This window comes from Conger conger, chromosome 3 (genome assembly GCF_963514075.1).
Source record: "Conger conger chromosome 3, fConCon1.1, whole genome shotgun sequence".
NCBI lineage: Eukaryota > Metazoa > Chordata > Actinopteri > Anguilliformes > Congridae > Conger > Conger conger.
This window is the reverse complement of record NC_083762.1, coordinates 39,805,612-39,824,451: the sequence shown is the minus strand read 5'-3', so window position 1 is coordinate 39,824,451 and position 18,840 is coordinate 39,805,612. Positions and strand designations below refer to the sequence as shown.

At 38.5% G+C, this 18,840-nt stretch overlaps 1 protein-coding gene across 1 annotated transcript in view; it reads right to left on the bottom strand.

Moving 5' to 3' along the window:
* Positions 1 to 11,854: 11,854 nt before the first annotated feature.
* The window catches only part of LOC133123472 (potassium voltage-gated channel subfamily H member 7-like), a 99,424-nt gene continuing 92,438 nt past the window's right edge, over positions 11,855 to 18,840 (bottom strand). Inside the window, exons 14-15 of the mRNA XM_061233938.1 lie at positions 13,135 to 13,318; positions 11,855 to 12,145 (exon numbers count right to left, since the gene is read on the bottom strand). Of these exons, the coding sequence (XP_061089922.1) occupies positions 11,855 to 12,145; positions 13,135 to 13,318 (475 nt within the window). The remainder of the gene's footprint in view (positions 12,146 to 13,134; positions 13,319 to 18,840) is intronic.

Sequence of the window (18,840 nt, the reverse complement as noted above, 5' to 3'; positions counted from 1 at the left end):
CAAGGTATATTTAAAGGAGAACTTTTTTAAAATTTGCTCTTAATTGGATTAAATGCTTAAATTATGTGTGCAGGCATTTTTAAAATCACCGTATCTGTTTCCTAAATATGGGGCAAGACTTATAAGTGACGCCACTGGACGTGTTTGCCTTGAATCTCCAGCCTGTGTTACACAGAAGGTAACGGGCCCTCAAACTCCACCATTGAATGCAGAGACTGGTTCATGGGCGGCCACCCATCCAGGCAATCACATGACACTCCCAGAAAAATACGGTAACTTTAGCGTACAGATATCACGGAACCTAGCATGAGCGATATGATGCACAGCTCTGACTCCGCCGAGTTAGAGCACAAGCTTTTTTTATTTTGACGAAGAAATATAACCTTACTGTTTTGAACCGGAATTTATAGAGAATTATTTCATGTGCAAGAAAGACAGACAGCGGAGGAACACGGACAACGAACACGGAGTTTGCGTCACTACCAATAATAACTTTTGAGCGTTTGCTATATCTTGCAGCACTTACCATCTTCTTCTGCAGTAGAAGGATTGATTGGAAGAAGTATCCACAATTAAGGGGTCCAGGAGGGCAACTAAACAACAAGTAAGAAAATATCTAGCTAACAAGCTGTATCTAAATCTTGGTTCTGGATACTTGGACATGTTTGTCCTTATAGGTTTTGCCCCACTTGCATGCAAAACTTGCCAGCCTTGTCGTTTCACCGTTCTGGGACCAATATACATGAAAAATATTTTAGTAAGGCAAACGCGCTACTCCAACGATACTGAAAATCTCATAAAAATTCGGTAGTTTATAAAAAAATGAGTATTATCATAAGAGTTTTTTTGCGCTCTTCTACAAACTTTTTAAAGCATTGTACAGTTTCTCATCCAATTAGAACACTTCCTACTTTTAAACGGACTAGTGCCTTTTCCTAAAAGCGGGTTTTCATGTCCTACGGTCGTTATTAAATTGACATTTTCAGAATGAGCCCCCGTTGAAAATGAATGGTGAAAATTTAGCTCGCCTGTTAGCTAGAGATTCTATTATGTAAGGCATGGCGCAACTGCGTGCCACGCGCCTCAGGGAACATACAGATTGTACATTGCCAGAGCCATATGGAGCCAACATTATGGCGGAATGAAAGTGACGTCATTTCAGAACTTAACGGCTCTGCTCGGTATGAACATGAAGTCATCCAGAAATATGAAAAGACTACCACTGGAAGATACATCGTTGTACACTACACTACGCTGGGGGAGTGGAGGAGGGCAGAGTTTTAGCTGTTTCGTTCCTACATTTCGAAAAATGGGACAGTGGACGGAGGGAGTCCACAAAGATCGGTTTCCGGGTCACAGAGTGGAGGAGGGTGGTAGTGGAGTTGGAGTATGCACTGCATTACCTAGCTAACTATGTAACGTTAAATAGGACAATTTAGCTACGATGGCAACTTATAGCTAGCTAGCTATTTTATTAAGTCTTGTAAAGCATATTGCCTTAATGTAAAGTTACCTCCAGATTTGCAGCTATAAACAGCTAGCACATCCCGGCATGAGGCATGAGATCTTCTCTGTTCATTCTCTTTCACTGCCCACCGCTATATTAATTACATTATCATAGCTAGCAAGATAGGCAGAGCTAGCTAGTAACTGTCTTCAATCATGCTGTAACATTAGCTAGTTTGGACAGTAAAGTTAGCCAAAATTCATCACCTATGGTTGGTTGGCCATGTGCCTAGCTAGCAAACATATATTTAGCTAACCTGTGTAGTCAGCAGCTATTGAAATTATCTTGTGATGGAGCTACCCAAATCCTAACCTTAGCGTATATCAACTATTTCATTTTTGACTTCGTTTGTAAAAGGCGGAAAAGAATATGGTTCAAGGGGTTCAAGGGGTTCAAGGCTTGTTGGCTACTTCGTTGAAGCTCTTGCTGCGGTGACATTTACGTGTAAGGGCCATTATGTATTTGATAGGCAACCATCTTAAACTAATTACGGTACTCTTTTCTTTTTAAATGGTCAAATACAAACTATATTAGTCATTAATAGTTCAAGTTATTATGGCTAAATTTATTCAGAACTGGAATATTGTAAAAAGGTGATTTTGAAATGGTTTACTTTCTGATAACACAAGATATCATCAGTCAGGGCAACCACTGTTCATATAGATATGATTACATTACCTTCCGGTAAAAAAAGTCAGGAAATTGAACAGAAAAACTGTGTTTAAAGTGAGAGATAATGTCATAATGGTTGGCAAAAGCCGAAAAAGACAGGAAATTCAACCCAAAAACTATGTTTTAAAGAAGAGATAATGATTGGCAAAAGCTGAAAAAGACAGGAAATTCATAGACAGGAAGCACAGAGAACATTATCTTGACCTATGCACTGACAAGGCTTCCAATACACAATGTATTATTACCCGCTATGGGTACAGTAACTATGGTGGTCTACTTCAAACCTCATGTACCACTGGGCAGGCTGCAGATGATTCAATCAAATATTCTCTTTGAATCAACAACCAAATAGATTATTTTCTTCCATTTTGCCATGGCCATGTCCCAAATGCCCAACAGGGGAACCAAATTCTAATTTACCATACCACGCCTTCTTGAATTTGCAAGATGGTCGTTTATTGTCACTTACCTTTGAGACGGGGAAATTTATAAAGGCTCGTTAAGGACCTGATGACGCGTTGCATGGCTCTCTCCGGACCATGCCACGGTTCTTTCTCCTTAGCTAGACTGGCTACTGGATCAGTGGTAATGTATGCTGTGGAACTGCCAGCTAGCATGTCACTGCTGATGGCACAGCAGACACTATGGGTGCTGGCGCTGGATTCACTTGGTGTTCTTCCATGATCGACATCAACAGAAATACACCTTACAGCAACTCCAAAGCTTTCTTATTTACACAAGGTATCATGTGTATTTGGAATTTATTTATTTCCCTGGCAGTACTGTGTAGTGGGACAAAGCTTTGCAATCAGTGACAGTGACGAACAATGATACCATATTTGCATAAGGTAGTTGATTCTGGCAACATAGAAAGAACTACAGGAGACAACAAACTTTTTTTGTGAATTTTTTACTGCAGGCGTAGACATAAGAAAGTTCAAGAAAACGTGTTCCGAAATTTAGTTTGAAGCTCATCCACTGTTATATGCACCTGCATGCAGTAACCATGTCATTGCAGCTCCCATCGTTTTCCAGACAATGTGCCCTTTGTTACTTTCGACCCAGCTCTCCCCTATCTTCACTGCGAAATCCATGTATCGGCTGCCACGTAAAAGCGTTTCCAGTACAGGACAAAATGTGTAGGCTACATATTCCAGCTGTGGCGGCCACGAAAGAATGGGAACATGTGTGTGGGAGGTACCCAAACATCTTTAATTTCTCCCAGAAGTGTATTTATTTGTATGACTGGGTATTTGTCAAAGAAGTCGCATGGGATTTTCTCTTTTTTGGCAGTCCCTTTAATTATTTTCCATTCCGCGATTGTTTTGGAGGATAACAAGTCAAAACAAACACACGCTCTTTCCGCTGATGGACAAAAGCGATTAGAAGCAGCATATCATTGCATTTAGCCTACTCATATTTTTTTACTAGTGGCAACAATGATTTTTTTGAACTTCAGATACTGTCACTCTGGTTGAGCACATTATTTCAGTCAGTTCCCACTGCTTCGCATGAGATATTGGTTAATTTAATAAATTCTTTTGTAAATATTGCATATGCATTAAGGACAGAAGTGCATCTTGCGATGACTCGAGTAGATCACACGCATACTGTGGTTCTAGTCCTGTGCGCCGTATCCTGGGCAGAATGTGTCATGTAGGCCTACACCTGAAAATCATCGCAAAAGGCTTAGTAAATCTGGCCCTTAGTGTTTGTGACCCCTTTATTTTACTCACAATATTCACATTGATTTTCAGAGCTTGAAAATCACGAGAGCACACTCCACAAGCTGCACTGTGGACCAACTCCTTATCCATTGCTTGGAATAGATATATTGTTCGGCATTTATCTTATTTTATCCAACTCTTGTATTTTACAACTTTACCTTGACCTTTGTAATTGCCTAATGTGAGATGTAGGCTTGCAACAAATTATTAAATAAAATATATAGATAAGATATATGTTGATATGTGCAAATTGTCTCCAGATCTCTTCAAAATAGAGTAACAAACTCACAATTGTATTCCTTATGCTTTAAAGATATTTATTTATGCAATTTTTCATAGGTTGTCTAAATCAGCCATATTTATGTACAATATATGCTGTATATATTTATATTTACACACTCACACGTATACATATATACACTGTGGGCATAGAAGTTATTCATACACTTGAAACATTTTCATAATTAACAATGTTCTAGGTATGTGTGTGTGAGAGTGTGTGTAAAATGTGGAGTCTGTTAGTATTTGGATAGTGGCATATTGTTGTTTTGGGTCTGTACTCCAGCCCATTTAATTTGAAATTAAACAATGGATATGAGGTTAAGGTGTGAACTGTGTGTTTTAATTTGTGGATATTTACTTCCCTGTTTGGTGAACTCTGGGATGCTGGCTTTATTGGCAAAGAAAAAGCCACTTCTGGGACTGGCAAACAAGAAGAAAAGGTTACATTGGACAAAAGAACACAAAGATCGTAGGAGGCCAATAAGGTCTACAAGGCCAGCATCCCAAAGTCGCCTCTTCACTGCAGATGAAATTGATTGTTCAATGAAGCTGCAGGCTGAGGACCTGTAAGGTGTGTTTATCAAACTAATGTACCTGTCCTCTTGCGCAGTTACGAATCATGCATGAAATAGCCTTTATCTCTCAAAACAGCAATCGACTGACATGTTTTTACAAACAGCTGGCCATTTTTAAACCAAAATTGAACATCGAAATTGCCATATTGTGTAGCAGCTGAAATAAATATTTTTGCTTCATTAGTAGGGACATTGATTATAATCGGAGCGTTTTCTCAAATATGAAATTAGCACATTAGCATGATTACTTAAGGATGAGGCAACAGTGTGTTGTTCCTACACTGGAGTGATGGCTTCTGAAAATGGGGCTTTCCAATCATATGTTAAAATACTTATAGATGAGTTATCTCCGTTATTTGAGTTATTTCAACAGTAATAGTTATTTGAACAGTATCACATTTAAAATCAATCAACTTTTAAACGGGAAACTCTTATTAGGTACACCTGTACACCAGCACACCAGCTTGTTAATATAATATCTAATTAGACAATAATGTTGCAGCAACTCAATGCATAAAAGCATGCAGACATGGTCAAGAGGATAAGTTTTTCAGACCAAGCAACAGAATGGGGAAGAAATGCAATCTAAGTGACTTTAACCAAAAATTGTTGGTGCCAGACGGCATGGTCTCAGAAACTGCTGATCTCCTGAGATTATACACAATATTCAAAAAACATCCAACTAGTAGTCATTGTGTATTTATTACACTCACATTTTAGACTTCTACTGCTGTAGCCTATCCACTTAGAGTTATGATGCATAATTTGTTCAGAGATGCTCTTCTGCATACTACTGTTGTAATGTGTGGTTATTTGCATTACTGTCACCTTCCTGTCAGCTTTGACCAGTCTGGCCATTCTCATCTGACATCTATCATTAACTAGGTGTTTCTGTCTGCAGAACTGCTGCTCACTGGATTTGTTTAAAAAAATTTGCACCATTCTTTGCAAACTCAAGAGACTAGGGTATGTGAAAATCCCAGGAGATCAGCAGTTTCTGAGAAACTCAAACCATCCTGTCTGCCACCAACAATCATTCCACGGTCAAAGTTACTTAGATCCCTTTTTTTCCCCATTCTGATGATTGATGTGAAAATTAACTGAAGCTCCTGACCCATATCTACATGATTGTATGCATTGCACTGCTGCCACACAATTGGTTGATTAGATAATCATGTGAATAAGTTGATGTAATAAAGTAAAAATGAAGTGCTCGGTGAGTGTATATACACAGGTATGTGCTTTTATAAACTATGTCCAATCAATTCAATTTGCCGTAGGTGGACTCCAATTGAGTTCTAGACACATCTCAAGGATAATTAAAGCAAACATGATGCACCCGACCACAAAGAAAAGGGTCTGAATACTTACGTAAATAAGAGATTTCAGTTTTTGATTTTTAATACATTTGCAAAAAAGGAAACGTATGATTTGTCATTATGGGTTATTGAGTGTAGATTGAGTGTTGGACAATTGTATCCATTTAAAATGACATCTACAACACAATAAAGTGCAAAAAAAAAATGAAGGGGTCTGAATACTTTCTGGAGCCACTGTATATTACTGTTGAGGACCTAAGAAGTGTGAATGCCAGTAAAGCAGGCCATCAAGAGACTATAAAAGCTAACAACCTGGTAGACCATGGAAGACCACTGAGGTAGCTGAAAAAAAGAATCATTTCAATTGTGAAGAAAAATCCCCTTTCAGCAGCCAAACAGATCAAGAACATTCCATGATGTAAGCATAGATGTGTCAAAGACTACCTTACCCTGAGGGTTCACTACAAGATACGAACCACTGGCAAGCCTCAAGAACAGAACATCCAGGTTACTGTTTGCAGTAGAGTTCTGTACCAATTTCTTATGGACCGATGAAATTCCTGTAAGTACGTAATGGAAAGAGGAACATTTCGAGAAAGAAAGGAACAGCTCATGATCCAAAGGAACCTGCCGCTCCCCATCTGTGAAACATAGTGGAGGTAGTGTTATGACTTATGGCTGCCACTGGAACTGGCTCACTTGTCTTCATTGACAATGTGACTACAAAAAAACAAAGTGTATAGAAACATGTTATATGCTTGGATCCAAATGCCTCAAAGATCTTTGGACAGTTCTTAACCTTGCAGCAGGACAATGACCCCAAACAAGGTTCTCAAGCATCCATGGAGCATTCACAAACAGAAAGTGGAATGTTCTTGATTGGCGAAGTCAATCAATCGCCGTGAATTCAATTGAACTACATGTGTTACACATTCTGAAGCCACTGAAGACAAGGCTGAAGGGGAAACACCCCAAAACAAGCAGGAACTGAAGATGTCTGCAGTACAGGCCCGGTAGAGCATCACAGGGAAGATATGCAGCATCTGCTGCAGACTTCAAGCAGTCATCGAATGCAAAGCATTTGCAACCAAGTGCTAAATACAATTTTATTTCAGTTTGTGTTCATTTCTCCAATTATTGTGCTCCCCTAAAATGGGATGAGTGCGTACAGTATAAAAAGGAATGTAATTCCAACATGGATGCATAGTATAACACAATGTGGATGTAAGTGCCCTCAAATTAAATCTCACAGTCTGCACTTAGCCTTTTTCATTGTCCAATTTGCTGGACAGGCGATAAAACAAAAATAGTGTCACTGTCCAAATACTTATGGACTGCACTGTATATATACACACACCCACACACAACCAGCAATCAGCACACATTTAAGGCAAACTCAGGGCCAACGGCAGTGATTACAAATCTTAGAAAGTTTGGGATACTTGAATCATATGGTTGCATGAATTGTATTGTATAATTGAATATGAATAAATATAATTGTATAATATAAACTTGGGATCATATTTTGTGGTCGAATGGAATAGATTTTTGGAATTGCTCATTAGTGGTATTTCGCTGCTAAACAGGCAATGGCAGTGTTTCGCTGCATATGATCACTGCAATTTGCTTTCAGAATTATATTGTGTTTTTTTTCATCCTGATGGTAGTTACAATCAAGGAGACAAAGAGATTCATGTAGATAAGTACATTTGAAAAAACTGGTCCCAACTAAGAAGCTCAAGTTCGGCAGTGGAAAAATTGAAAATGGTTAAGGGAAAACAAAAAGCATGCCTGAATATTCTAGTCATTCCAATTTTCTAGTGCTAGTAGGACATTTCTGCCTCCAACTAAATAAAACATGCAGTCACTTGTAATACATGTGCTCTATGCATTTACATACTTCCTTTTTTCCATGCGAGAAATACTGCTTGTGTACTTGAATAATTTTTTTTTGATCAAGGGTATGAATACATTCAAAACCCACTGTTTAAACTATATATACTATATATATATATATTTATGCGTATATATACACCATATAAGGAACAGAAACATTCAGATCAGCTGTAAAGTGTTGCATTGTATCAAATATACAGTGGCAAACTTTAAAAATGCATAAAAACAATTTTGAAATGCACAAGATTAAAAAGTTACCCAGTACAAGTCTGAAATTCATGTGCAAAAGTTTGCAGGTCTAATAGCTTTGTAAGAAATGGTTGTGTGTCACACCCCACCTTTCACAAGTTTCTGCAATTCTCAAAAGCTTATTAAAGCAACAGTGCAGTCTAACTGTTAGTAATAGTGCAGGTACCAGACCCTTCACAATTATTTTATATGGAAGTTTCTGAAAATTCATATGGATATGTTACATAATCATTGAAATCCAGCTCATTGTGTTCACCCTAATAATACCATACATTTTTGTTTACCCAACTCCTGGGAACTTGGAAAAAAAGACTTACCAGTATATTTAGCAAGAAGGTGCGTTTGCAAGACCTGCTTTTTGGAAACAAGTATTATGTACTTTATGAAATTTTATTTTATGACTTTAAATGAATCTAACCAAATTGTTTTAAGGAATTAATATTATTTGAATTTCAATAGACATGCTTTGTCAACCAAGTTGCCTGAATTGAATTAACCCTTTAACGACAGAAAAGGCAATTTAAGCCAGTACCACCAGCTGTTACAAAATTAAGTTATTGTCACCAATAGAATGTTACAAAATATGCTTGTCTATATATGATATAATAGCAAATGTTCTCATTTCAGGGAATGTTCAGGCAAAAACATGCAAGTCATTCATACAGGTAATTGACTCATTCTAAAAATCAACATGTAACATTCTAATTCTGAATGTGTCCATTTGATCATTTTTCATAATATGTATACTACTTCTTGCACCCAATATTCAGAATATCCTGTAATTACACTGGTGGGTGATGTCAGTGTTTAAAGTATAATGGAGTACTGATGACTATTACAACATGCAAAGATGGAAGCCCTAAAATGATTCCATGGAGTTGCAACCCACTGTGACTATTATGAACTTTCTGTCTTTTTAACAAAGTGAGTTAACTTTTGCAGCACTAGTATTTCAAAAGTACATAAATTATACATCACTATATAGATTTATATCATATTTGTAAAGTTCCTTTAAATCTACCTACATTGTTTTATGTAAAACACACTTTTCCTTAAAAAAAATAAGGCAAGACATATTAAACAATGTCTGATAGTGCCCCATACAGGACAGTACACCAACTAAAGAGCATGATCTCTTAGAGAAATCATCAGACATATGACAGATAAATTGGTACCAGATTTCTCTCCTGTTCCATTCATTTTTTAATAAGGATCATTTTCCCATACAAAATGGGTTTGAAGAGCGAATGGATTGTTTAAAAATGTGTAATCCCCCCTAGATTTAGTCTCAATAATTAATTTCCATATTATCTTATTGCTTTATTAGTCCTCAGGTAAGTATATTATAATTATACAATTCCAAATAAAGACAAATATTTCTTAAGATACATTTTAAAGTAGTTTGCACCAATTCAGGACACAATTGTCCTCAAGCCCAATTCCAAAAAAGTTGGGATGCTTTGTAAAATGTAAATAAAAACAGAATGCAATGATTTGCAAATCTCGTGAACCCATTTTTCATTCAGAATAGATCATAGAAAACATATCAAATATTTAAATTAAGATTTTCCATTTTAACGAAAAAAAAAAAGTAATTTTGAATTTGATGGCAGCAACACGTCTCAAAAAAGTTGGGACGGGGGCACTAAAAGGCTGGAAAAGTAAGTAGTACTAAAAAGAAAGGAACATTTTTCAATTAGGTTAATTGGCAACAGGCCAGTAACATGATTGGGTATAAAAAGAGCATCTTAGAGAGGCAGAGTCTCTCAGAAGTAAAGATGGGCAGAGGATCACCAATCTGTGAAAGACTGCGTCTACTAATTGTGGAAAAATTTCAGAATAATATTCCCCAATGTAAAATTGCGAAGACTTTGAAAATCTCATCATCTACAGTACATAATATAATCAAAAGATTAAGAGAATCTGGAGAAATCTCTGTGCGCAAGGGACAAGGCCGAAAACCAATACTGGATGCCCGTGATCTTCGGGCCCTCAGACGGCACTGCATTAAAAACAGGCATGATTCTGTAACAGAAATCACTGCATGGGCTCAGGATCACTTCCGGAAATCATTGTCTGTGAACACAGTTCGCCATGCCATCCACAAATGTAAGTTAAAGCTCTATCATACAAAGAAGAAGCCATATGTGAACACGATCCAGAAACGCCGTCGTCTTCTCTGGGCCAAAGCTCATTTAAAATGGACTGAGGCAAAGTGGGAAAACTGTTCTGTGGTCAGCCGAATCTAAATTTGTTTTTGGAAACCATGGACGCTGCGTCCTCCGGACTAAAGATGAGAGGGATCATCCGGCTTGTTATCAGCGCTCAGTACAAAAGCCTGCATCTCTGATGGTATGGGGGTGCATTAGTGCCTATGGAATGGGCAGCTTGCACATCTGGAAAGGCACCATCAATTCTGAAAGGTATATCGAGGTTTTAGAGCAACACATGCTCCCATCTAGACAACGTCTTTTTCAGGTAAGGCCTTGCATATTCCAGCAAGACAATGCTAAACCACATACTGCATCTATTACAACAGCATGGCTTCGGAGAAGATGAGCCCGGGTGCTGAACTGGCCTGCCTGCAGTCCAGACCTTTAACCAATTGAAAACATTTGGCGCATCATGAAACAAAAAATAAGACAAAGAAGACCCAGGACTGTTGAGCAGCTATAATCCTATATCAGACAAGAATGGGACAACATTCTTCTCCCAAAACTCCAGCAACTGGTCTCCTCAGTTCCCAGACGTTTACGGACTGTTGTTAAAAGAGGGGATGCTACACAGTGGTAAACATGGCCCTGTCCCAACTGTCCCGTGTTGCGGCCATCAAATTCAAAATTACCTTATTTTTTCCTTAAAATGGTACAATTTCTCAGTTTAAATATTTGATATGTTTTCTATGTTCTATTCTGAATAAAATATGGGTTTTATGAGATTTGCAAATCATTGCATTCTGTTTTTATTTACATTTTACAAAGCGTATTGTATTTTAGGATAGGTTTACTATTAACTGCATAACATTTACTGTAAGTAAACTTTGGAATACAGTATAATTTTGTTGTCAGTGGGTTTGGAACCCAGTTGATGGTAAGCATAAATATTTGAATCTTCAGCATTAGGCACAATATTCCATTGGAACTGAGAGCCTCTTACTTGGCTAATTATGGTACTTCACATTTGATAACTGAATTTTTCAGCTGTACAATAAACTGGAGTCTGGAATGGAATGCACTGGAATATTTGGACGTCAAAGTACTGATGTGCCATTTTTGTCCTGTTCAAAACCAAAACAAAGATGATATTGCTTAGGAGCATGCCAATAACACCTGATTACCACTGGAATGAGATATGTTGAACATGCAACAGGGAATATATCCCAGCGTGCATTTCTGTTCTGGAACAAGCATGAAAGGTGCCATGTGTTGCTGCCAGCGAAACGCCTGCAATACAAACACAAATTATGATGAATCATGTCTTAACATATTTGAAAGCTAGGGAGAAAGTCTACAGTATTCCTTGCATATGACAATACAGTATCCTTCTAGACCCTGAGTCAAACAGCAGAGGATTTTGATTTGCGATGGAGACAGGCAGTCAGTAGAAGACAGTCAAGACGGCAGAATACTACTTCCCTGGAAGACCAGGATCAGAAACTGGCCTGTGGAGTCCAGACATTCCTGTGTTGCTCGGGGATGATTCAGGGAGGGAGAGGTGTCGCATGGGGAGCAGGTGGGGTTTAGGTCGCTGCGGATCCAGGGTGGGCTTTGGGTTCTGTGTGTGTCCGTGGTCCGATTCTAAACTCAGTTCCATTGGTGCCGTGAGGTTCTCGCCTGGAGCAGTGTCCGTCTGGACTGTGCTTGACAAGGATTCTTTGGATTTCTTATGGGACGCATCTAAACTGACAAATTCTGGACACTGTAAAACAGATATACAGACAAACACTGATTCCCATTCCTTCCCAGTCTTGTGAAGAACTTACAATTTTTAGGTTATCTGAATATATTTTACCATTAATATTAGTAAATTATTAATTGCATTTCCACATTTTTGGTTTGATAGTTTAGATAATAGTAATTTTATGATATAACTTCTTGCAGTAATACTGCTGCACCACATAAATGGTGTCATACGTGAGGATTATTAAGCTGGAAACATCTTAAATAAATACATTATTGGGTATGAGGTGCCTCTCCTTATATTCTACATCAGTTTTCATGCCAAACATGCTGATGCTGTACCTGACCAAAATGTTCCATTTTAATCTCATTTGCTAATTTAGATTATGATTGAAGGTGCTGTGGTCAGATGTATTTTGTTTTGTCTTTTTCACATGTTGGCATTTTGAGTTTATTATCTCAATAATTATACAGTTTTTTTGTGCATTGCTAGTCAGGGGTGCCAGTAATTCTGGAGCCCACTGTACATACCTCTGATCACTTTTTTGCAGAACCATAATTGCATTCTCACAGGTACGCTTTTCTGCAGTTTTAAAATGAGATCTTCACTGGGGGTGGTAAAGAAGCACAGACTTTAAGAAATATTAAGATCATTTTTTAAATTCTCTAGAACTACCTGTTCTATTTCAGTCCTTCAGACCGTCAGAGACAGTGCTTAGCACCTGGACTCCTCCATCTCACGCATGCACAAGTAGAAACCTTATACAAAAGTTGTATATTATACCATCCCAATTTAGCTGCTTTGGATGGATACGTTTTCATGTGACTGTGTTAGTGACTGTCAGAGTTCCCTGTCAGTATTGCGAGAAGATTCCGTTGGAATAGATGGGCAGGACATGGGTTGAAACGGTTTAATCAGTAGACCCAAAACCACCAGAATTAGTCCTTATCATTACTAAGAGTGGGTTTGGATGTGTTTGCAAGCCCCCATGGCCCTGAGATCTGTACCTGTGCTGAGGTCGGACTGAATCTCTGGTCAATCTTAATGGCTGTGACCGGCTGGACCCGGATTGCGGGCCTCTGGTACTCTGGACTAGCTGTCACCGTGCTGTAGGCGGGAGGGCCCAGGGTAGACTGCCTCTGCAGCAACTGTAGGATGGTCTGGATGTCTGACGTCATCTGTGACTCCAGCCTGGAAAGGGAAAAGAAAAATCATTACTCAACAAAATTTATTTTTTAAAAGCACATTATTTAACTGGGGCAGCACGGATGGTGCAGTGGGTAGCACTGCCGCCTCACAGCAAGGAGGTCCTGGGTTCGAATCCCTGTTGGCCCAGGCCTCTCTGTGCAGAGTTTGCATGTTCTCCCCGTGTCTGCGTGGGTTTCCTCCGGGTACTCCGGTTTCCTCCCACAGTCCAAAGACATGCAGGTTAGGCTGATTGGAGAGTCTAAATTGCCCGTAGGTATGACATTACATTACATTACATTACATTATTGGCATTTGGCAGACGCTCTTATCCAGAGCGACGTACAACAAAGTGCATACCCATAACCAGGGATAAGTTCGCTGAAAGACCCTAGAGGGAAGTACAATTTCAACTGCTACCTGTACAACAAAGATAAGGGCGAGGGCCAATTTTATTTATTTATTTTTTTTGAACAAAGAAACAAACAACAGAGCAAAGAGTATGAGTGTGTGAGTCAATGGTGTGTGTGCCCTGCGATAGACTGGCAACCTGTCCAGGGTGTATTCCTGCCTTTCGCCCAATGTATGCTGGGATAGGCTCCAGCCCCCCGCGACCCTGTTCAGGATAAGCGGGTTCAGATAATGGATGGATGGATGGATGGATGGATGGATTATTTAACTGAAATGGTGAAAAGGTTCAGAACAAAATGTTTTCCAGAAGGAAATAAATTTAAAAAAACAACCAAACCCAGGGCCAATAAGAATAAAATTGTGAAAGGATTCCCTACCTCCTATACAGGTTGTTCAACAAACACTTATTTTTGTAATCAGTCCAATGATACTATGACTGTAAATGGGATTGCTTAATGTGTATGTCTTGTCAGTAATACCCTCTTTTCACTGTAGAGGGAGCTGGTACTCTAATGATTTACCAAACAGACTCAACTATTGTTCTCAATATCTAACCATGGCTGGTCTTATACAACTGGAGAGCTCGACTGTGTAGCTTTAGTCTAGTACTTATAAACACTTCTTTGTCTCTGCAGATATTTCTTGATAAAATGAATAACAGTCTGTATAAAAATCACAGTTTCAACTCAACCAGCTATATAACAGCATAATTAAGGCAACTGCATATGTTGTACTGACAATTGTTTTTGATCATTGTAAAATGCAGTATCATTTGTAGTGATACTGGGATCACACACATGCTTTCTGCTTGCACTAATGCAAACTGCAATTTGTTTCAATAAGCTGACTACACTTCTGTGCTTTTGAAACTATTCATAGCAATCGGCAGAAGCTAAAATTACTTCCTTACTATATTCTGGTATCCTAAAAAGAGCATGGCTTTTGACAACAACCAGGGGAACTAAGTAAAAATGTGTTTTTGGGGATACAAGTATTATATTGCAGTAATGTACAAAGATTAATTAATAGGCATTTTTACCAGGGATTAATTGGCAATAGGCTTAAATATGCTGGTACAGTCCAGTTTAGAATACTGCATTCCATAGTTGTGCCAGGCAAGTGGGCCAAGGCTTGACAGTACCACATACAGTCATCATATATAGAACAGCCACCTTACACATCATCATGAGAATGAATGCTACAGCCAACCTGAAGATCCCATCCATATTTGTTTCCCTGGACTGGGTACAACCTGATCAGCTGGAGGCTGACAGACCTGCTGACATTTCTGCTGCCACTGGGCCCTCTGAGACCCTTCTTTGGTGCCTCCTTGCTTGGTGTGGGGGCAGGGTGGAAGTCAGTGACTGTGGTGGTGCCTCTATCCGCCTACCCAGTGCTAACTATATAAACACCTAGCTTCAGTGAACACTGTTGACATGCATGGACTTTTTGTTATGCTTTCAGATCGTCTCTTCAAGGAAGGTGGACTCTCAAGAGATGGACCTCGTTAGCATTACTTTATGGACGTTCCATGTCTTCAAACAAATGGCCGGGAAAATAATATATATTGCTGCTGTCAATGTCCCTAATGAGACTAAGCTCATTAATCTTCCACATGCAGATGGTTCCACACCATTTCATTGTTCTAGTTAGGAAAGCACGGGAGGTACCCCACACAGATTTTTGATATACTGATACCATCTCAATTCATGTGTACAGTGCAGATGGCAGAAACTATTGAGGATGGGCATTTCACCCATGGTAAAATCACTGCAGAACACTAGAGCCTCCACTATGGCACTTTTAGATAGCAGTTTTTAATGGTGGTGCGAAAATCAAAGGATGGGTGCAACATCAAAGCACCTCTGCAGATCCACATTTAGAAGAGTGTCTCCTGGCGGCAGGACGGAGAGAGTCTAGCCACCATTGCTGTGATGAGAGGGCCCACCGGGACTCAAGCTATGCCTCATTAGCTTTATGAAAGGGGTTCACCATCTAACAAGGACCTCAGGGGGATCTAGAGTCTCCTCAAGGCCCTCTCTAAGCCTGCCTCTGAGCTGCTCAGAGAACACTGACCTTAAATGGCTGTCTCTTCAGGCAGCACTTCTGGTAGCAATTGCTTATGTTAAAGGAGCTGCCAACATTTAAAAAATTAAGTATAAGCATAGACCAGAGGTCACATTCACACAGGAATCTGCATTTCTCAGGCAGAAAAAAGGTATTTTCATTCCTGATGACAACCTGTGTCTGTGTTCACGTCTGCCAATACCTACTTGTATTTGTTATTCTGAAGGCTTTTTTATTTTTGTGCTGTATCTGAAAAGCATGTGTCCAATACACTGAACTCATACAGTCTATGAGTTCTAACCATTAATGAAGTGGCTGGCCAGCGTTAGGTAACATTAATTAGCTGCCGCGTTAAGCTAACTACATTAAAATATTGTTTGTCTACAGGTTGGCCCTGATAGCTGGGTCCCACTGCACAGAACTACTGCTCACATTTTCAGGAGATTCTACCATCTTATTTCCTCTCCAGGGCAGGAAGCTCATGCCTAAATCCGAAAGACTACCGGACTTTCAGAAGACTTCAAGTGACAATTGATGTGAGTATGCATGCTTATGTTACAGAATTGTGCTCCTTATAGGCAGGCTAGCGCAGACCACTGCTGTTAGCTAGCTATTAACAATAACTAAATTCCAACACAAGTAACATCAGTTAAATAGCTAGCTAAATAACTTAGCGAATAGTAAAGCAGATGTTTTACGAATCATAGTAAAACATCATAGACTGTAAACATGGCACATGTAATCTGCAATGGAGCTAGCTACAAAGCTACCAAGAGCTACCCAGGACATGAGTAAGAATAATCTTGGTGGTGGAGGAGGGGTTGACAATGGGGCTTTTTGTGTGTAAACACAGGAGCAAAGCAAGGAAAGAAATCCTGCATAATACGCCTTTAAGAAAAAATGTGCTCTGAAAATGTAAGTGTATTAATCCTGTTACTCGATTCAATTTTGAGTTGAGAATGAGAAATTAATTTAGAAAATCTGCAGATTTATATATTGCATGGCTCACATTTGTATTTTTTTATTTATTTTTTTATCATCTCTAGTCACCCACAGAAACGACAATAATCTTAATTGATGAGCAAATTTCTAGTTTAATGGTTTTTTTGGTTTTGACTGAGATAAAGTATAACCAAAATGAATACCCAGTTGAAAGCTGCAGTGGGAAAGTGATTTTGCAGGCAACACCTATGTGAGAGTAAGTTAGCTAAATTACAGAATGCTTGGCAAGCAAACCAACTTGCAACTTCACTATCCAAAATGTAAACTCCCACATTGATACCATCATTTCAGTTTTAAACTACTACTTCATATTATTAATGTACAAACAATGGATGCTACACTCACGCATTCCATAAATTGTCTAGCTAATATTTGTAAGGAATGACAGCTAGCTGATATGGCTTGCTAGCTTGTTCATAAACTAAAATTGAAACCTATCAACCTAGGCAGTTTGGTCAAGTTTAATATTACCAAGGAGAGATACATGCAGTTTAGAAGTAGCATTTTATAGGGTACAATGCACTAGTAGTCAGTTGGACTAACTACCATAACATTTTCCCATTTTTGGCTACTTTTACCACAATTAAAGGTGCACTAGGTCAGACTTTTGTGTTAAAACATTGTTGCAAGACCATTGTCAGATATTTCTTGGAAGCTATTTTGGTTGGCCAGATACCAAAGGAGGAGTGCAACCTTTTGCTTCAGAGGAATCTATGGTGGACCTCCGGCCTGGTGGTTGTGATTTAGCCCCTGTCCTTTCAGTGCATGTGTGATGTAATCAAATTGGGACAGGGTGATCCGAAGATGCCTGAAAAATGTTAGCTCATCTGTATGGAATGTATATCCCATTGAGTGCTGGTCTTCAGGATTGTTGTGCATGGCATTACAAATTGTAATTGCATTTCTGAATGTATTGCATCTCTGAAAAGTAGAATGAGACTGTTTCTAGTTGAGAATTAAATTAGTAGAATTCTCTTGATGAAATAAATACTGTTTACTGAGCAAATTTACTGAGTAAATTATATCAAACACGTTTAACAGTACACAGCTTTATGTTTAATATGCTGATTGTTATGTTAAGCCTGAAATGTATGTCTGTCTGAAGTTGATATTTGTCATTAATTTATTTCACTTTACATTCACTTTGTGTTCAATTTCATGTAATTAAATTCCTCTCTTTTACATTTCAATCAAAAAGGGGAGGGTGTGGGTACTGTATTTGTGAAAGGCAAGAAAATATAATTTTAGATACCACATTTTACTACAACCATGGACATTTGTGACGATTTTCCACAACACATGCTACTAATGCTCAACAACATAGAGAATCATATGTGGGTGGGAAGAATTTTGTCATGAATATTGTTTATTTTAACATTGTCAGTCTGCAGTCATGTGAGAATTTTACAGGTGTCTCAAGTACTAAAATTAAGTATTTTAACAGCTTTGGACAGCGGCTGCTAGTGTCTATTGAATGACAGGAAAATAAACAAAATGGGCCCTAATTTTGTAGGCAACAAGACAAGATGCATCTGTTAAACTGGGGAATTAAGCTGTGTCCACCACAATTGCAGTAATTTCCTGACAAGATGGTACTGGTTGCTTTATTTCACTTTAATACCTGTGTAAAATGGCCATGGTGCATTGAATTTGTAGTCCAGATGATGCCAAATACACATTTATGGCTAATGGCCTACAAACTAACGGAACAAGATGTGTGCTAGTTAATTCATATATTTGTATCTTAGCAGCATATAAAATAAAAAAATAAAATAAAAATATTATATATATATATATATATAATATAATAAAACAATAAAAACGAAAATAAAGTAGAATCTCAGAGACACAGAGCTCAGACACAGAAAGTTGCATACTGACAAAAACTGTAAATAACTGACCTCCCTCTATAATTGTGCATTCGTTCTATCAAAAATATAAAAGGTTGGGAGGTGAAAAGTATGACAAGTAGCATACAAAAACAGTGATAATTAATTGCATGCAATTAACATGCATTTCTCAAAACATTGATAGATGTTATTAATTTA